This window comes from Eubalaena glacialis, chromosome 2, assembly GCF_028564815.1.
Source record: "Eubalaena glacialis isolate mEubGla1 chromosome 2, mEubGla1.1.hap2.+ XY, whole genome shotgun sequence".
NCBI classification, from domain to species: domain Eukaryota; kingdom Metazoa; phylum Chordata; class Mammalia; order Artiodactyla; family Balaenidae; genus Eubalaena; species Eubalaena glacialis.
The window spans coordinates 59,353,852-59,375,135 of record NC_083717.1 but is presented as its reverse complement, the minus strand read 5'-3'; the positions used below and the strand labels follow the sequence as shown (position 1 = coordinate 59,375,135).

General features: G+C 40.5%; 1 protein-coding gene across 2 annotated transcripts; it reads right to left on the bottom strand.

Moving 5' to 3' along the window:
* Positions 1 to 12,848: 12,848 nt before the first annotated feature.
* Positions 12,849 to 19,611, bottom strand: PSMA4 (proteasome 20S subunit alpha 4). 2 transcript variants are annotated; one of them, XM_061181852.1, is made up of 9 exons: positions 19,504 to 19,611; positions 18,056 to 18,082; positions 17,788 to 17,830; positions 17,341 to 17,503; positions 15,987 to 16,064; positions 15,574 to 15,662; positions 14,979 to 15,109; positions 14,368 to 14,491; positions 12,849 to 13,259 (listed from the first exon to the last, which is right to left on the bottom strand). In XM_061181852.1, exons 2-9 carry the CDS (start codon positions 18,056 to 18,058, stop codon positions 13,105 to 13,107), a joined length of 786 nt encoding a protein of 261 aa, XP_061037835.1. In that variant the 5' UTR covers positions 18,059 to 18,082; positions 19,504 to 19,611; the 3' UTR covers positions 12,849 to 13,104. The 2 variants fall into 2 exon arrangements, with proteins under 2 accessions (XP_061037835.1, XP_061037836.1); XM_061181853.1 differs by lacking the exon at positions 19,504 to 19,611 and adding an exon at positions 19,298 to 19,484.
* Positions 19,612 to 21,284: the final 1,673 nt, after the last annotated feature.

Genomic DNA, 21,284 nt, shown 5'->3' with positions numbered 1-21,284 from the left:
TATTTAAAAAAATAACCACGAGAACAACAGTTATTTACATAATCTGTGAAAAAAATAATACTTTTTGTTACTGTTCTTAAGTGAAAGGCAAAGTGTGTAATTTGTTGGGCACTTTAAAATCCAAGCAAATAATTATAGAATATAATGTATGCATCTTGGATGGTTTTTTCTAGAATAATACACCAATTACTCTCGGTTGCTGGATATGGTGGCAGCACCTGACTCTGATAACAGGCGTTTTCACACTGCTAGGAAACGCTGGCTGATCAAATGACAATGGAAACTGGTGCTGTTGCTGTGGCCACCACCTACAAAGGTTCCCTAAAGTAGCATCTGTCTACCAACTTTCTGAGGTTTGACCAAAGGGACTGTCATACAGTCTACAGTGCACCCATATCCCAGACACCACATTTCCTCTGAAGATTATGGAATTTTTGTTAAACTTTCCTGCCTTCACCCATCCTACTCCTCCCTTTCCCTGAATATCCAAACCCACCCTTTCTTCAAGACCCATTTCAAATGCCGCTTGTCCCTTGAAGCCTAGCCTGGTTCCCCCACCAGACACAGCCTCTCCCTTCTCTGAACTTCCAGAACACTTTTATTTCTCTCACAGCACTTACCACGTTCCATCTTTTGGTCCATTTCTCTATACATATTATGTCCTCTACTAGATAATGAGGTCCTAGGCTTAGAGTCTATGTCTTATTCATCTTTATAATACCCACTAGCCAGTCAGTGCCTTGCCATAGAAAGTGGAATATAACAATTATCATATTAACCTTGCTAGGTAGTGGGAGAATATAATAATCTAAGCACTTTTTAATATACTAGCACATTTAAACTCCAGCAGTATTAGAAGTGTGGTACTTTTATTACCCTTGTTTTGTTTTGACCTCTCCTTCTCACTGCTCTTGGCAGGTTCCTCTTCTTTCACCCAGACTCCGCATGTTGGGAATTCCACAGGCTGAAATCTGGGACCTATCTCTTTCTCTGTACACTCTGCCCCTGCCTCCACCCTACTCCCCCCACTTCTGTGATCTTATCCATTTCCCTGGCTTTAAATACCTTCCACATACTGGCAATGACCAGATTCACACTCAGGTGCTAATCTCAACTCTGTGTCTCTGTGTATGTGACATCATTGTCACTTGGACATGTCAGTTAATTATGTCCCAAAACATTTTGTCCTCTTAGTCTCCCCATCTCAATCCATGGTACCACCATCCAACTAATTATTCAAGTGAAAAACCTGGAGGTCATCATTGGTTCTACCCTCTGCTTCACCCACCAAGTCTAATTCAACCTTAAGTGCTGTTTACCTTGAATCTATCTGGAATCCATATCTTAATCCTCCTCTCCTACTACTATAGTCAAGTCCATGCTTATCTCTAGCTTAGACTCCACGTGCACTCTCCAGCACATTCTGAGGGAAGCCTGAGTGATCGTCTTAAAACAGAAACAAAATCCCAAGTCCTTGCCACCCGTTAGAGTGGCCCCTGCTGCCTGCATTGACATGCCTCCCCACACACCCACCCACACACACACACACACCCCTCCCCCCCATGTTCCTGGGTCACTGGCCCCTTTCAGTCTCTGGAACCAGCCAGCATGGTCCTGCCTTGACATGAACTGCTCCCTCTGCCTGCCCTATTCTCTCCCCAGCCCTCCTCCTCCCCTGCTTTGCCTAATTCCTACTCCTCCTTCAGGACTGAGCTTATTTGTCACCTCTTGAGGGACAAACCAACCTAAGCTGGGTCTTCCACTCCCTCTGCCTATTACTCTGTATCACTGTGCCCTGTCCCCTCCCCTCACCACATTTGTCACAATTTTTAATGACATAATTTTAGTGTGCCTGATTTTCCCTATAGAAAATTAGCTCCAGATGGGCAACAGCTGTGTCTGTTATCCACCGGTGGGTGCCCAGTATATGGAGCACACAGTTGATGCTCAAAATGTTTGTTGGATGAATAAATGAATGTTAAGTAGTTTGCCCAAGATCTCTGAGCTAGTGAGGTAGAAAATGGTGAGCAGGGATTCAAACCCAGGTGGCCTGACTTCAAACTAAACTGAATCTCTCTCTGTAGACCCCATCCCTAATCTTTAAACCAGAGCCTTAAAAGCTGCCTTGCAGGACATAAAGCTGGTAAAGCAAGCACTCAGCTGCAGGGCCCAAGTGTTCAATAGCCGGCAGCTATTATTATTTGTGTGGCAGTTATTCTCTGATGTGCTTTTGCACTTACGAAACCCTTAAGCAAAGGGGAGTTGGTGCTTTGGAGTTAAAAAAGAGCACATGAGAAGGGAATTAGGGGGCCAAATAAATAAGAGGAATCAAAAATAAACATTGTCGTTTGCAAGTGGTATGACCTAATGAGTTGTCTTTTATATCAATGTTGTTGTTGACTTTTCTTTTTTATAACGGGGTCAACTGAGCTAAATTCAGAGCTAGGCAGATTCTCTGAATCTTCCATTCAGCATTTCCATTATGGCTTGGTGATAAATTCTGCTGTGAGCCTTGGAGAGCCAAACTGAAAAGGTAATTAAAGATAAAAATGGATGCTGTCAATTTTACTGTTGAAGTTAAATGCATTTTCACAGATTAAAGGAAAAAAAGCAAGTATTGATAGGATATTAAAATCCAATTCTTCAAAAGAAATGATATAAAAATAAAAGGTCCCTTTCAGGGGCTATTTCAATGGCTGTGATCAAAATGTAAAAGAGCAGACATATTTTAATGCAGAGAGCTTTAAAAGAAAATTAATTGGCCACATTTTTATTAGATTGTAATAGCTAAATAGCACATAAAATCAAATATCACAAAAACTATAAACCATGTATAAAACTGAGCTGTCTCAATAGAATTTAATAATAGCATATATGCGTATATATATACACCACAATGTCACAGACCCAATTACCAATAGAAAAACACAAGAGAACAAAGAAATGACAGTTCATTACAAAACAAAATAAATTATAATGTGTCCTGAACAAATACCAGCTCTTGTTATAAATGAAGATATTGTTTTCCACCTTAAGAAAGTACACTGTAATATCCCATGCCCTCTAAATGCTGAAAACTTTTATATCTGGAAGTGATGAATCATATCATGAAAAAAATTTTTTAAAGACAAATATGAACAATACTCTATTGTGTACTTGTAACTTGCAAAAGGATAGATCTTAAATCTTCTCCACACACACACACAAAATGGTAACTATGTAGAGGTAATGGATATGTTAATTAGCTTGATTGTGGTGATCATTTCACAATGTATATGTATATTAAACATCAAATTTGTATACATCAATGACAGCTCCATAAAGCTGCTAAAATATAATTTCTACAGTAAAAAACCCACAAATATGGATTTCTGTAGATAAATTCCTTCAGCAGATTTGCAATTACTATGCAAAAGCTCAATATTTGTGTATTAGATCAACACAATTTATTAGAAATATGTAAATATTGATTGCATTAAATGAAATGTTCTTCATAGGTGACATACCATTATAAGTTTTAAAAAGAAACTTATGCCCTTACTTAATGACCACAAAACACAATTGCAAATGCTTGACTCTGTGCAAAAGGTAGAATTTAAATATTCTTATCAAATATACAGCCTACATCTCACTCTCTTTCTATTCTAGAAATGAGAGGTATTTATAGACACTGCCACATATACCAAAAATAAATCCAAAGGACAAATTATACTGCAGGTATAGACCACAAATGCTCCAGAAATTTGTAGCTATGCACCAGGAGAATTGTCCTCTTAGAATTTAATTCATTGATTGCCAATTTAATTGTCCCTAGACTATTCCCACCTCAATCAAGGGATATTAAGAAATTATGATCCTCAAAAGCACTCAAAAAATTCAAAATTAAATATATTTCTCTTCCATTTGTAATTTGTAAACTGCCATGTAATGCGTTTAGGGATGTGAGGATAAATTAAAACCAAAATGGAGCTGTTTCTCTACTATGTTTGGGACTTTGCTCTAATTATTTGCTCCTCTAATTTATTTAGCAAGGTTCACTTTCTCATCTAGCTAGTGATTACTAATTGATGTCAAGTTTTCTATATGCATAAGAAGCAAGACCAGATGAGCAACCTTTTAGCAATACAAAAAACTCCCTCTGAAAGTTAATGTATGGCACTGATTGTTCCAGAGAATCGATTTTCTTTAACCTAATTCTAAGCCACCTGATCCAAGTCTCTCAAATTGGAAATCATTTGGTAATTTCCAGTTCCACAGCTCTCTCACACGAGACACAATCTCTCCTTGCTCTTCTATAACACGCCTGATTAATAATCTTATTTATTTTCTGCTTTCCTCCCCTAGACAGTAAGTTCCGTGAAAGCAGAGACATTACCTATCTTGTTCACTGTATCATCCTGAGAACTTGACAAATAGCTGATTCTCAAATAATTGTTGAATGAATAGCTAGGAGGTGACAGAGCAAGGATTCACACTGGTGTTTATCTGACATCAAAGACCAAAGACTGCACTCCCCAACATGTCAAGAACTTTCTGTATTTCCCAATCTACTATCTCGCAGAGTGTTGGAGAGATCAAATGGGCATCAAAAGCACAACAAGCAATTTCAACTCTGCTTCACCAGTGACTGAGAAGATCTGATGTAACCAAGGATCAAATATATCCTTTTCCTTACAGGTGACGTCAAGTATTCTTTAGTTTTCAACAAACTGAAAACACTCTAGAAGTTAAGGGGAAAAGGGCTGGAGAGGGACAAGTGTGGGAGGCTCCCATAGAAGCCCAGGCCAGGGATGACAGCAATGGCTTGCACTGCAGTGGTGGCACTGGAGCTGTGTGACTTGGCACAAGTGACTCACCTCTTCTGAGCTTTGGTTTTCTCAGCTACATAAATAGAAAGTTTGCCTCTAAATCACTGGGCACATTGTAGGCCCTCAGTGCTACAATTATACTAAATGTTTTACAAGGTTATGGTGAGAATTAGCACTGATAAATATACAGTAACTGACACATTTGTGTACTCAACAAATGATAGCTTCTACTCTGTTGCATTGAGAAACAGGGTGTTCTAAGGCTGCAAAATGCTTTAGAAGAGCAATGAAAAGGAAAAAACGTATTTTAAATTCTCCTTTAAGACTATTTTAAAATAGCTTTTCTACCTACTGTATACCTCAGGGAACTCTACTCAGTGCTCTGTGGTGACCAAACTGGGAAGGAAATCCAAAAAAGAGGGGACATATGTATACATATAGCTGATTCACTTTGCTTTACAGTATAAACTAACACAACATTGTAAAGCAATTATACTCCAATAAAAATTAATTTAAAAATAAATAAATAAACCTCACATTAAACCTAAAATAAATAAATAAATAAAATAGCTTTTCTGTAATTTGCCGGAGTCTACCAGTACAGTTATTCTGCAGTTAAACTGGGCCAGTGAAATAAGTTAACAGTGGCTAACTCTGGGCAAGATAGTAAGGGCAATTATTATTTAATTTGTTGTGTATTTTCCAAAGTGAGCATGTACTGCTTTTGTGATCGGGAAAAGCAAGTTGTTAGATTGTTTAGGACTCAGAAGACAATTTACCCCGGATTCTCTCGTTTTGTATTCTCACAAAGTCATTCGGACTGACTTTTTCAGAGAATGTTATTATATAAGGCTCTTGGGTACAGATTCAAAGACGTGGCCTTTCCTAGTGTTAGGCATAAAGGAACTTAGAGAAGACATTCTTCCTGCCAACTGTGAGACCTACTTCAAGGATAACTAATGAATTCATATATGTACATTTACTCACGGGGTCAATCCAGTTCCCATTTTTATTGGGCTCTTACAGGAGAAAATAGGGGAAAGTAGACTCCTTTTAAAATCTGAATAGTTAATATGAATGTATAGTGTAAATATGGATTAAAAATTAACCAAGATATGACCCATCAATTCCACTACTAGGTATATAGAGAAAGAGAAATTAAAACACATGTCCACACAAAAACATATACATGAGTATTCAAAGCACCAATACTCATAATAACCAAAAAACAGAAACAACCCTAATGTCCCCAAACTGATGAATAGATAAAATGTGGTATAATCACACAATGGAATATTATTCAGTAATAAAAGGAGATGAATTCATGCTATTATTTCTCTCATCTAGTAAACAAAGAAATGAAATACCAATACACACTACAACGTGGACGAACCTTGAAAACATTACACTAAGTGAAAGAGGCCAGTCACAGAGGACCACATAGTATATGATTCCATTTATATGAAATTCCCAGAATAGGCAACTCTGTATAGACAGAAAGTAGATTAGTGGTTGTGTAGGGCTGAGGAGGGACCTGGGGGTGATGGCAAATTGGTACAAGATTTCTTTCCCAGATGATGAAAATGTTCTAAGATTGTGGTGATAGTTGTACGACTCTGTGACTATACTAAAAGTCATTGACGTGTACCCTTTAAATGAGTGAATTGTATGGTCTATGAATTATATCTCAATAAAGCTGTTACCAAAAAATAAATAAGTATATAAACCAAGAAAGGCAAATAGCTATCTTATTTCATGTCATTCTGAATTCATTCATGTTCTTTTTCCCCCATTAATCAGTTCATTAGAAATATTTTAAATTCAACTATTTTGTGAAGATATGGGTTCTGGAAAGGAAAGGTAACATCGGAAGAATTATCAGAAGCTATTTAAAGCAGCTATAAGATGGTCTTTCTCTCTTTTTTTTCCTCCAGTTGAGTCATACCTTCAAACTTTTTCTTTGAAAGTTTAGGGAAGACTCACTTTTTTTTAATACTGGAAAAAAAATCAGGCTCTCTTCCTCCCCCCAAATATCTTGGACAAATCACATCTGTTTAAAATTTATTCTTGTACGTATTGGTTTTGCAAAAGAAGGCATCGTCTTACACAGTATTTGTAATTAAAAGCAAATCATTTGTTTAAAAAAAGGGCAGTTTGCAAAATAATGGTTTTGGTCTTTTATAATTCTCATTAAAACAATATCTAACCCCCCAAAAAAAGAATGGACAATTCCCAATTAGCCTGAACAATGGAATTAAAGTTGCATGATTAACTTAAATAGTGCCTTTTAAAAATAGATACCAATTATATATTTTAAATTGCGCATGATAGGGGCTTCCCTGGTGGCGCAGTGGTTAAGAATCTGCCGGCCAATGCAGGGGACACGGGTTCGAGCGCTGGTCCGGGAAGTTCCCACATGCCATGGAGCAACTATGCCCATGCACCACAACTACCAAGCCTGCGCTCTAGAGCCTGCGAGCCACAACTACTGAGCCCACACGCCACAACTACTGAAGCCCAAGTGCCTAGAGCCCATGCTCCACAACAAGAAAAGTCACCACAATGAGAAGACTGCACACCGCAACAAAGAGTAGCCCCCGCTCACCACAACTAGAGAAAGCCCGCGTGCAGCAATGAAGACCCAATGTGGCCAAAAATAAAATAAAATAAATTAAATTCAAACAATAAATAAATAAAATTGCGCATGATAAAAGTGATAAAACCACAAATTTACTAGAAGTATGTTATAGACTTTGGCATGGGGAATATCTTTATATGCATGATACTAACAACAAGAACTATAAATGATTGATAGTTTTGCCTGCATAAACACAAAAAGCCTTCAGTATACCTGCATCAAAAATGAAGTTTTTAGAAGTTAAATGCTCTGATAGAAAACTGAGCAAAGGAGATGGACAGTGCACAAAAGAATACAAATGAACAATATCTGGAAGAAAAAGAAAAATAAAGCATTTGACACGGTTTTACTCACTGCATAATGTGCAATATTGTTTGCAGAATTCTTCCCTCCCAGGGATATTGGTTTTAAGCCAAAACAGCAATAAGAAAAAAGACGTTAGGAAATTTTAAGAGTAGTTCATCATATTCACTTAATGTCTTTTTAAATTAGATTGTAACTACTTATCTGAGTTAGAGACCCTAGTCATCCTCTACTCCCTCTCTCTCATCCCTCACTGTGTGGGAGCCTCCCTCCTCTCTGTTCTTAGACCCTCATCCTTCCTTGCCTGACTATTTCGGTAGCCTCCTATCTGGTTTCCCTGCCTTATGTCTCTTCCTACTTAATCCATCTTCTGGACTCCAAGAGTTAGAGTGTTAATTGTTTCTCTCATTTACTTAAGAATCTCAGCAGCCTCTGCATTGTATTGAGCACAAACTCCAAGATCTGTGAAGCTGTCTTCTCTCCTTAGCATACGTGTCCAACCTCACCTCTTGTTCCTCTTCTTCCCCTAACGAGCTATGCTCTAGCTCTGCTCAGCGACTGATTTTCCATAAAAATGTGAAGCTTTCCCACTGCCAGGCCTTTACACAAGCAGTTCCTTCTGCCTTTACTCCCTAACCTCAGTGTACAGCCACCTGGAGTCTAGCACATCCTCCACATTGTTAAGTAGTTGATGACAGCCCTGCCTTTCCTGCAAGACGGCACATTAAGAACTGAGGATGAGGGGAGGGGTAAATTGGGTATTTGAGATTAACATATACACACTACTATATATAAAATTGATAAACATCAAGGACCTAGTGTATAGCACAGGGAATTATATTCGATGCCTTATAATAACCTATAATGGAAAAGAATCTGAAATAGAATATATGTATATATGTAACTGAATCACTTTGCTGTACACCTGAATCATTACAAATCAACTGTACTTCAATTAAAAAAAAGAAAAGAACTGAGGACATGTCTTACTCATCCATGAATCCACATCACCTAAAATTACCAGGAACATGGTAAATATAAAGAAATAAAGAAATGAATCCACTTTCTGATTTTTTTCCAGAATGTAGAATATTTTTGCACTGCTAGAACAAATACTTTCATGGAACTTTCAAAGTGCTGGACTGTAGAAATTCCAGAGTCTTATTTTCTGATTAAGAAAAACACCAGCAATAAAATTATATGCAGGAACATGATTTTTTTCCACGATTTATTTTTAAAAATGTGATTTGTAACTCACCAAAATGAAATCAACTCAAGATTTTGATTTTAAAGTTTGACTCAAGATTTGAAACTTTTAGTCTTTTGGTTTCCTATTTGTTTCTGCTAAGGTGCTCTTGTACCCTTAGTGCCCCTGTGAGAACCCACAAGTTTTGCCCAGGTGAGAGGATGAAATGCCTGCTGTAGGTGGAGGAGTGCCCCTGTTCAGATGAGGATTGCTAAGCTTACATTTGGGATGCGTCATCAGGAACCAGAAGGGTCTGCAATCTAGGGCTAAAAATACACCACAGAACAGAGGAAAAAGAAGTTGGGTGAGAATCTAGGCTAGCAGTCAGCCCAAGAGCAGGAAAAAACCCAGTTATAGAATAGCCCCTGCTGCAACCCCACCTTCTACTTTTCCCCCACAGTATGAAATTATTTCAACAAAAGGGTGAATATGTCAAAATTTGCCCATCTTTTGGGTGAAGTTCTGAAGACTTGCTTCTAATGTGGTGGTAAAATATGCTAAGCTGTCTTACCCACTACAGTCTTTGAAGTTGTCACAACTTTAAGCACCTGTTGAAGGAGTGATCAGAATATGGAAAACCCACCAGTTTTACTGACCTGGATGGAAAAGAGGTGTATTTTAGGATTTCACTCCACCATATCAAGAGCCACTATTCATTCCTTCATCAATATTTATTTGTTGCCTAATAGGTACCAGTTTCTGTTCTAGGAACTGGAACATAGCTGTTGAATGAAACAAAGTCCTTGCTCTGGAAGCTTATATTCCAGTGGGGTAGACGGACAGTAAACAGGCCAGATGGTGTTGAGTGCTATGGAGGAAACTCAGCAGGGAGAAGGAGAATGTGAGTGTGTGGGGAATAGACTGCTCTTCTGTAGGAAGTAGCCAAATAAGGTGACATTGAATGAGAGACCTGCATGAGATGAGTGGACCATACTCATGTTCCCAGGGGAAGAGTATTCCCAAGTCAGAGGGAATGGCAAGTGCAAAGACCCTGGGATGGAAGAGGGCTTGGTATTTCAAGGAACAAGGGGGCTCATCTGATGAACACAGAGTGAGGAAGGGAGCACAAGGTGGAAGAGAAGGTAGCAGAGGGGCCAGAGTATGGGGCACCTTGTAAACCAGTGTAAAGAATCTGGCTTTTACTGAGCAAGAAGGGAAGCCACTGGAGAGTTTCGAGCAAACCAGTAGCACAATCTTACATTTTGAAAGGCTGCTGTGTTGAGAATTGGCTGAAGGGAAGGAAGCAGATGGAGGCTGTAGCAATAGTCCAAGTGAGAGAGAATGGTGGCATGGATCAGTGTACCTGCGGTGGTAAATGGTTGGATTCCAGACACATTCTGGAGATAAAGCCAACAGGATTTACCAGTTCACTTCTCTATCTACCTCTACTTCTGTGCATAGCGAGACTGAAAGGTCATTTTACGACATACAGTCAACCCTCATTATGTACAGATTCTGCATTTGAAAGTTTGCCTTTAACCCCAAAACCAACACTCACAGTGCTCTCCTGGTCACCGTGGACACGCACAGAGCCATGGAAATATTTGTTGCCTGATGTCCATTTTCCCAGCTGAAGTCAAACAAGGGTCCACTCTGCCTTCTTGCTTCAGCTCATACTGTAAACAAGTGTTCTTTTGGTCATTTTTGTGCTATGCTTTTTGAATTTTTGTGCTTTTTGTTGGTGATTTCACTTTTTAAAATGTCCCTTCAGTATAGTGCTCGCTAGTGTTCCTAAACACAAGGCGGCTGTGATGTGCCTTACATAGAAAATATATGCATTAGATAAGCTTCATTTAGATATGAGTTAAAGTGCTGTTGTCCATGAGTTCAATATTAATGAAGTACCAACGTACATTAAATGTCTCTAAACAGAAACACACATAAAACAAGGTTATGTATTGATCTGTTGATGAAAGTGTTGTAACCAGAGGCTCAAAGGAACCTAACCTGTTATTTCACTAGGAGCAATGGCTCAGGATTTGCTAATTCAGCGTTCATGCTGACTTTACAGAACATGGCTACCACGAACAAGAATCAACTGTATAAAGAGGAATTTAGAAGATTCAAAAAGCACTATGTCAAAGGGGCTTGGAAATATCTTGAACACCACCACGTGCAGAAAACTCCAAGACACTGCTATTCCTTAAGAGCACTTAATGAGGGATTAGGCTGGGACCCCATATCTGATTGACAACACTGCTATGGCTCAATGCACTGGTTCTCATCCCTGGCTGTCCATTAGATCACCCAGGGAGATTTCGAGCAATGATAATGCCAGGGTCCACTGCAGAGGTTGCTTTAATTGGTATGGGGTATAGCCTGGGTACAAAGAAATTTAAAAGCTTTTCAGATGATTCCAATATGCAGCAAAGCACTTCTCAAACCTCAGCATGAATTAGAAACACATGCAGAGCTTGGTAAAACAGATTGCTGGGCTCTATGCCAAGATTTTTATTCAGGAGGCCTGGGATGGGACGCTAGAATTTGCATTTCTAGCAAACACCCAGGTGATGCTCCACAGACCACACTTTTAAGTAGCACTGCGCTACAGCACTTCCATCAGAGGGTTCTATTCTAAGTGACAGCATCCTAAGCAAAGCTCAGCGATGGAGCTCTCTTTGGCCAAACTGAACTATTCTCATCTTTTGGTTCCTTTTCCCCTGTGGCCTTAGTTTCTCTTGCATAACCTTCCACGTGGCTTGGGCTGCCGACTGGGAGGAGCTGGTCCTAATGCAAGATCCTCAGTATTCTTTCCTCACATCCACACATCAAGTCTGCCTTGGCTCAGCCCACATGTTCATTCTCAAACCCATCCCTGGAGACATGGTAATCTGGCCAGACTGAGTGATGTGCTCACCTTTGTGAAAGGAGTGGGATTATCTGATTGACAGACCTACCAGGACCACCTGGAGTAGAGGGGCAGAAAACCAGAGTGGAAAACCCGTAGCTTACAGGAATGATGAGCTCAAGGCAGTGGTCACCTCTCGGGGGTAGAGGGAAACAGAGAAGAATGAGACCTGAAAGGGACACACAGGGGGCTTCAAAAGTACTGATTAATTTGTTTCTGAAGCTGGGTAGTGGATACACAGGGCTTTCATTTTAATTCTACATTTCACGTTTTACTATGTTTGCACGTATGTATGTGCATACACACACACACAATTTTTAAGTCCAGTATGAACATCCATCAATATCAAAGGCTGGCAAACGACTCTTATTTCACTAGATAGACTTCTGATAGGGTAGTATCAGATGAGACCTAGGAGAAGGACAGCTCTCCATTTTGCTCAGATTGGGCTACAGGTTCTCCAAGATGGTAGGGGAACGACGAATAGAAAATCTTCACTGCACAGTTCCCATCTTTCTCTTTTTATGATGTTTACATTTCTGTCCATTTTAACATCTTATTTAAAAGTAACTGGACTTCCCTGGTGGCGCAGTGGTTAAGAATCCGCCTGCCAACGCAGGGGACACGGGTTCGATCCCTGGTCCGGGAAGATCCCACATGCCGCAGAGCAACTAAGTCCGTGTGCCACAACTACTGAGCCTGTGCTCTAGAGCCGCGAGCCACAACTACTGAGCCCATGGGTCACAACTACTGAAGCCTGTGCCTAGAGCCCGTGCTCTGCAACATGAGAAACCACCGCAATGAGAAGCCCATGCACCGCAATGAAAAGTAGCCCCGGCTCGGCGGCAACGAGAGAAAGCCCGCGCGCAGCAATGCAGACGCAAAGCAGCCAAAAAAAAAGTAACTGCAAGAGTAGCGACAGTATACATAAAGCGTGAAAAGACCACAGCCCTATTAATCCTGGTATCTTTAACAGTTATTGCTAGAGAATTTTTTCCTTCACCATTTCCATTCTTTCCAAGTTTTATTCAAAAAAAAAAAAAAAGAGGGGGAGGGTGATTAAGATGTCCATAAAGAGTAATCATCATTACAATATTCACCTGGACAGCAATAACAAGGACCCAATTCAGTTGGTACCATCCTATTTTCCCACTAGACAAGTTAAAAAAAAAAGTCAAAGCTTTCTCAATGTGGAAGAATAGGACAGCTTTTACACTGAAATGGTGCCCCAAATGAGTTATAAAATCCCTGATTTTGTCTTCTATTTATCCTTTTCTTTCTGTTCTTTTTCTTTCTTCTCACGCTCAGCTTTCGCTTCTTCTTCCTCATGTTTTTTGATCAACTGTTCCACTTCCTTTTGTTTGAGAACTCTGATGACTGTCTTTCCATTCTCTCTTGTTAGTGTGGCAATTTCCACTAGAAGCAAACACACACACTTGTAATACAGGCAGCCATACTTAGCCAACACACTTAATAAGCAACCACAGTTTAATCTCTTCATACCATTTGAGCCTTAGTACACCACTTTTCCAAGTTTTCTGCTTAATATAATTCATGGATACTTTCATGGAAACAAAATACCTTCAATACTGTAATGTTTTTATGAATATTTTTACTTTAATATCATCTTTATCTTCACCCATACTAACTTTCTGAGCTGCTGTTCTGTTACTTTTTTGGAAAAAGTACAATCAGCCAATTGCTCTAGCTGGCCTGACCAGAAGGAACCAGTTTCCTTGTTAGAACTTCTGAAGGCTCAGCCAAAATCTTTAACCAGTACTTACACTTATTTTTCATGAACTTTTCAAAACAAAGGCATGAAAAGCAGCTCCCATGACTATGGATGAGAAAAGCAGACTAATGCCAAAAGGAGGAGAAATTTTGAGAAGGGAAAATTGAGTAGTGCCTCCTTGAAATTAGGTAGAAGTAGACAAGAGGACAATCTGCAAGTAAATGGCATTTTTTAAAGCAACACCAGGAGCTAAGTTATCCTAAACTAAATCAATACGTTAATTTACTACAATTTTTGAAAAACATTATTTACAAATATTGTTTTATATGGTCATATAACTTTCGCTAAATAAAGCATTTACAATTGCAAACATGGGCTTAACATAAGAGATCAGTAGATTCAGAAGAACAGAGGGTACAACTCATGCAAATGTTATACCTCTGATAAAGTACACCAAACATATATAACCATATAATTACTTTCATATTCTTTATTATATGTACACATGAGCATAGGTATCATTGTCAAGAAGTCGATAAGATAAAATAGCATGGATCAGATTTAACTATGAATATTGAGAACATTCAGGCTCAAGTCCTTAAGCTTGTTATGTAGTGTGGGATGGTGGCTCCAGAACTTGTCAGTGTTGACCTTGGTCAAGTCTTAGGGAATAGCTGTAAGGTCACCTAACTTATAGGGCTGCTGTTTCAGTGCACTATGATAACATGTTAAAGGCCTACTCAATCAATTCCCTCACTAAGCAAACAAATTAGAGGAGTGGACATAAATTACCTTTTTCAGCAGAGAGCTTACTAACATCCATGGTCTTATTTAGGACTTTGATAGCTAAAGCAAGAGCTGACTTCAAAGTCATTTCTCCTTCTTTGTAATCTTGTTTTAACATCGACACAGCTGCCTATAAAACATAAGGAAGAATCAACATAGAGAATTTCCTTTAAATTTTTGAGTTTTTTAGGAACATGAATAATGTCTGAATTATTATCGGCATTATAACCAACATAAACAATTTTGATGGCAGGGAGGGTTGACATGGGATAGGGGTGTGAAGGAGGGATGTTGATGATCTATGAATGAATCCCAGGTATCCATGATTGAATTCAGGGGGTCTGTGAACTAGTATGTGGGAGACTGGAGAACTAGATCTTATTTTCACAACTTCTAACTGAAAATTAGCACTTCCTTTCATTATTACTGTAGGCAATAAACCCTAGTAGTATTAGTAGTACCTGTGACTTCATCACCAATAGAAATCACAGATATTTTCATATCACATTAAGGCTGTTGCAGCTACCTTAAAATGTTGTTTACACTCATCACTACTTTAAAACTATGGCAGTTACTAGACCCTTCGCTACATTCTATAGCAACACAAAAATACTCACAGCGCTATTATTTCCAATGCATGTAGCTTTCCATCCTCCATAATTTCCGCTAGGGTCACTCTGATAGAGCTGAAAGCCATAGTGCTTATCCCAGCCAATGTAAAGCAATGAAACACCAAAGGGACGTTTTCCTTTAACAGAGAAAAAAAAAAGCCAAACATACCAACAATCTAAATTTAGTATCACTATGGTTACTTGAGCTCAGTGGCTAACCCCTTTTCTGTGAAGTTAAGCATTCATAAACTGTTCTGTGTTCTGGCCACCACAGATAAGCTCCATCAAAAATTCCACTTTTGTTTCTAGGATTTGGATGCAGCCAGGAGAGGGAATAAAGACAAAGAGGACCAGTGCTAAATTTCATCATTATGTAAAAAGCAATTTGTTTCCTCATTTGAAAAGGTTATTTTGGCCTTTCAATAGTCTATTAATAAAATGTTTGATAGTCCACATAGTGGAAGCCAGTTAGTTCACGAAGTGAGAATGTATGAAAAGTGTCTACTTATTTCATTTTCAATTTCATTTTACCATCTCAAAAAGGTTATTACTCATAAAACGTTTTATCTTTTGGGAATAAAATTTCCAAAAGTTTCAGTACCTCCAAACTGTGTATAAGCTTGTTTGATATCACACAGTGCTGTGACCAACTGCTCACAAGGAATTGGCTCCTGATACTGCAATAAATACCTAGGATAAAGAAACTGGCATATGAATAGTTTTCTCTAAAACACTCTATATACACACTCTAAGCAAAATACCCTCTGAAAAGAAATCTCTGCCATGGGGTCAACATAATAGTCACTTATAAATAATCTAAAGGGGGAGAGTAGAGGGCATGGCAACATCTTAATAATCATACAGTAACTAATATTTTACAAGTTTGGCTAAAGAAAAAAACAATGTAATTTGCAATTAATAGGTTTTTAATGACTTTAATCTTTACAAAAATGAGTTCTTAGAAACATCGAAACTAATTTTACATATCATCAATTATACTATTTATGACCATACCTTTGAGCAATGAGCCTCAGTTCATTAGTCAGAACATTAGCATCAGAAGTTATGCCTGCCACACTGCAGGCCATATCCCTTGAGGAAAAGAAAGACATTTATCTGTAAGCAGGGAAGATGTTTACCAGGGGTATTTTACAAGTTTTAGAAAGTACTAAGCTCTATTAGAAATTCACCATGCTTCCTCTCAGCTGCTACACCCTTCAGACAAAACCTATGTGTGTTTTATCTTTGTAGGAAACTTTCAACTTAATGTCATTCAACACATAAGATAAACAAATGCACACTTAAGTTCTTCACAACAGATGTATTTACCATCACCACCCTGTGAACAGGGCAAGAGAATAAACACTAGGAAGCTAGGGTAAATCCCAAGAAGATTCAACCACAAGGAAGAAAAAGGTTTTGCCAGACAGGAAGACAGACTACCCCACGCTCTTGGGTAGTAAGTACTCTCACCTCCTAAGGCCTAACTTGATGGGGGTGAGGGTGAGGGGACCCGAAGGGCAGGATATTTTATAAGCCTGCCTAGGAAGCTCAGGGCTAGGCTTACAGGGAGTATGCATTTCCTTTCTCTACCCCCCGTTCCCTGAAAGCTGCCCCGGCTCTCCTACAGCCTCGACACCCTCTGGCACTGTGCCTAATCAAGCCTGCAAGCTTCTGAGGGGCCCAACAGTGACTCTGTGGAGGGATGACACTTTCTTGCGTGAGTGTATCAAAAAGGCCCTATAATCAGAATTCACCTGGCTCACTACTGAAGGGAAAGTCTCCAATGAGCAAATCCAGCTCTCTGCTAGCTGCAAAGCCCTGAACACCCAACTGTAACAGAAACTTCACTAAGTGTACAGGGCTTGTCTAAACTTTTCCCAGACCTTCAGGAGGCCTGTTCTTTGGTAAGATTCAGTATAATTCAAAATAATTCCTGAGTAACCATTATTATAAACAATACCTTGAGGGCCTCCCATATGCCAAACACTGTGCTAATTTATCTCATTCATTTTATTTTATTTCATTAAACTGCCACAACCACTCTAGTAGGCTCTGAAGCCCAGAGAAGTTGAACAATGGGTGTGAAGTCACAGCTTGCATTGGTGGAGTCCAGATTTAACCCAAAGCTGTGTGACTACCAAGCCTGTATTCTTATCACTATACAATGCTGTTTCTCCACTAAGTACTTGACCCTGCACTTAAAAAGAATAACATATGGTCCTGGGCCTCAAGGAAGTTTCAAGCAAATAAGTTAAAAGGAAAAAATTTCAGAAGTAAAAACAGAACAAACTGTTCAATTCTATCATGTCACATGGAATAGCCCTCCCAAAATATGATGAGATGTTTTCCCTAAGATTTCACTTACTCATTCAGTTTATAAATTTTTTCAGAAAAAAAGACTTCATCAAGAAGCTTGTGGATGTTACGTCTCTCTGCTGCAAGCAGAACACCATCATTTGCTAAAATTCCCAAACAGGTGCCTGCGTGTCCTATAGCTTCCATGGCATATTCAACTTGGTACAAGCGACCTACAAGACAAAAGCAGTGAGAAACCAAGACTCTCTTCCTTGTTCTTGCACCACTGGTTCAAGAGAAATCAGCAACAACACTGGAGGGCTACAAACAAGAGTTCCACTTTTACTCATAGTCCTATAATGTACATAATCAACCTGGTGATCATCACTTCAAACTACAGAAAGGATGAACAACTTAGTATTAAAAAAAGTTTGTAGATTCCCCACCCACCCCTAAAATTCAAACACTTAAAAAAATTTTTTTTTATTTGAGACAGATCAAACAATTTATATTTTACCTTCTGGAGAAAATATAGTGGTCCTGGAGTCATATCTTCGAGACTGCAAAGGAAAAACATACAAGTAATTCCTACCCACTTTTAGTAAGCCAATTCCTGTAAACCCACAAATCATTTTACAGAACACATCCTGGTATACAAAATTCAGAGAGTGGGAGGAAACTGGTAAGACATCATTCCATTTCAATTTTCTCATGCAAGTCTGTAAGCTGAGTACAAGCAATACAATTTATCAGGCAACAGCTTACTGGCATGTGTATTAACTCACCATGTTTTCTGAACTTTATGATAATTCCTGTAAAAAGAAAATAGGATGATTATTAAAACAAAACTTACAATTTAAAAAGCATTTCTTGACTTGAAAAAAAAATGTTTTCTTCACTCTCTTCATTCAGCCAACATTTACGGTGCACCAGGCACTATGCTAAATGCTGGAATGCCAGCATGGGTAAGAGCAATCCCTTTCCTAAAGAGCGTACAGTCTGGTGGCCAGGTGAGGGAGGAAGACACAGAAGGACAATTATAAAGCAATGTGGAAACAGAGGCACTAAGAATAGAGTGGGAAGAGGTTTGGAGAAAATCAATAAAGTATTTTTTGCGAAACACATACAGAAAATGAGCCCAAATTAGAGATGGGAGAGGCAGAAATAAGGCTGATAACATTTAGGTCTAAGAGGAAGAACAGGGGAAGAAAGAAGGGAAAGGCATCAGGCAGAGGAGAAAGCTTGAGCAAAAGGCACTGAGGCAGGATAGCTTAATGGGCGAGAGAAATTGCTGAAGTTAAAAAAAATATGAAAAAACGAAAGAACTAAGCAAGTATCCAGACCATGTAGAGCTTTGAATGCCAAGCTAAGAGGCTTAGGCTTTCTCCAGAGACTGATACGGGGTCCTGAACTATGAAGCGGAGGAGCGGGATGGTAATCTTTGGCATCATTACTATTACTGCAAAAGACAACACTGGGGCTCAGCGTGATTTGGTGGAAAAGCGAAACTTCGGCCTCCAGAGCCAATTTTCCCAAATTCTAGAATATCGGTAATTAAAAATGGAAAGATAAGTAGGGATCAGGTCCCGAAGGCCCGCGTGCCCAGGTAAAAACTATGAATTCTATCTCTTAAGCAATGGGGCTTCAAAGAATGATGCTGGGCCAAAGAGCCACAGGAGCTGACCGGCATTTTAGAAAGATCGCTCTGGCTGGTGAAGACTGGGGCAGGGTAACCAGTTATGAGGCTGCTGCAACACGCAGGTGAAAGGTAAGGCTAGCCCTGAGCAGAGAGCCAGGAGAGCACAGAGAGGAGACGGCCGGGGCTTCTGATTCGCGAGAGAACACAACTTTCTCATCTCCACGCCAGACGCAGGACAACGGCCCGAGACGAGTTCACCTGCACCTCCTTTCTCGCAGGTTTACTTTCACTACGGACTCTTACAGTGACGGAGGCAGCCCTACAACTCTGTCCTGCCCACCGGCCCCATGCCCGCCCCGCCGCTCGAGCGTCCCCAGCCCCGTGGTGCCTGCTCAGTGCAGAGAAGCCCGACGGCGGCCGTCCGGAGTCAGTCCCGCGGCCGGTCCATCACCAAGGAGCCGGTGCAGAGTCATCATGTCCACGGTTCCTCGGCGGCCGCTGCAGGCCGGGACCAGCTCTGCCGCGACGCTCAGGATCCCCGCCCGCGGAGAGAGCGGCCAAGCTTCCGCGAGTGCGCAAGGGGCAAAGGCTCACCGAGGGGAGACGCTGAAGAGCCTACACGGAGCTCTTTCTCCGCCAGAGAAAATCCACCACGACTGCCTGAGTATCCGCTGCTAATATGGCCCCCGCGCGTGCGCAGAGCCACCGGGGGGGGGCGGGGCAGTCGAGGACGCGGAACTCCTTCTGGGGGGCGGAGCGAGCGCTCCGTTGGCCTCGTGGGAGCTGGGGAATTGAGGTTCGGAGGCAGTGGCAGGGATCCTCAGCCCGATGAGAGGGCACTAGAACACGGGGAGCGGGGCAGGAAGACCCTGGCCAAGGAGGAAGTGGAATTATAGCTAATGTCCCTTTTCCACTGTTTGCGCTTTATTTTCACTTTCGCTTTCTATTCAGCACTAAGCCATAGGCCCAGGAGAGCACTGGTGTGGGACCGCCTGTTAATTGCTTGCCTTTCCTGCCCTGTTCTCAAAACGGACCCAAGCACGTCAGACGTTACCCTTCACTCTGCCTCTTATCATCTCCCTTCTTGAATCTGTCTTCCACTTTTATTGCTGATACATGCCTTTTGGGGCATATAAAGCATATTATGATGGGGTTTACACCTTTGGGAGAACTTTCACCTTAGTCTCCTCCTCTTTCACCTCGTTAGAAAGGAGTCCCCTGACCAACCTAGTTAAAGCAATACCCTACCATCACCGTACACACACCGTTATCTTCTGTACAGAAATTGTCATGTTTATTTATGTGTTCATTATCCATCTCTCCTTTCCACTCTTTTTTTCATCTGGCTTCAGTCTCTATGCAAACTATCTACTATTCATGTTTTAAGTTTCTTCGAGCTAGACGCTTGACTAGGTCTGAATTGATGTGTGGTCATTTGATCATAGTCTCCTCCAAGAAGAGGTCCACAGGGTAGGGACTTCGTCCTCTTCATGTTGGGCAAAAAATTATTATTGAGGGATCTGAGCTTTGAAAAGGAGGTAACCTAGGAATGAGTTGTGGTTTGAGGTCTCTCCTTTCATTTCTGCTTCCCAGGCACACAGGGAGGTGAGCCAAGGCAAAATGGCAAGGGCCACACCCAGACAGGTGGTGTTCTGAAAGCATCCTTAGGTGGCAGTGTAACTTATGGAATCTCTCTGAGGATCCCTGCCACCTTAGTTCATTCTGACGAATTAAGCATTAAGAGTTTTAAATGAGAGGTAGAATTTATTAGGTCAAAAGAAGAGGGATCAGTTGAGATAAAAGAGCAGAAGTAAAAATGAGTTAACAAGTTTGGGTGACAGAGTAGCTCAGTCTGGCTAGAGTGAAGACGTCAATAAAGGGAGGAAAGGAGGAAAGGCATTTTAGGCCAAACTGTAGAATGCCTTCAATGCCAGAATTTTTTCTCTGTAGGTAGTGGGAAAAGAGGATTAAAGTGATGTTTTAGGATGATGAAGCCTCATGATCTCCCATCCCACATGTTCCTCCTACAATGTGGCATGGATGCTTCCCATTGAGAGGTTTTGTGTCCCCTTCCCCTGAATCTGGGTGGGCCTGTGACTGCAACGGAAGTAACATCATATGACTTCCAAACGCAGGCCATAAAAAATAAATTTGTCTTGTTCTCTTGGGAAGGTGTTTCTTGGAACCCTGGCACCATGCCATGAGCGAGCAGAGACCAAATGGAGAGATATTCCACCAACAGCCCGGATGAGGTTCCAGCATGACTGGCCAGATTTGTGAGTGAGGATTCCTCTAGATGATTTTAGTCCCCCATCATTGAATCTCCCCCAGCACTGAGGTCTTCCCAGCTGAGGCCCCAGGCATTGTGGAGCGGA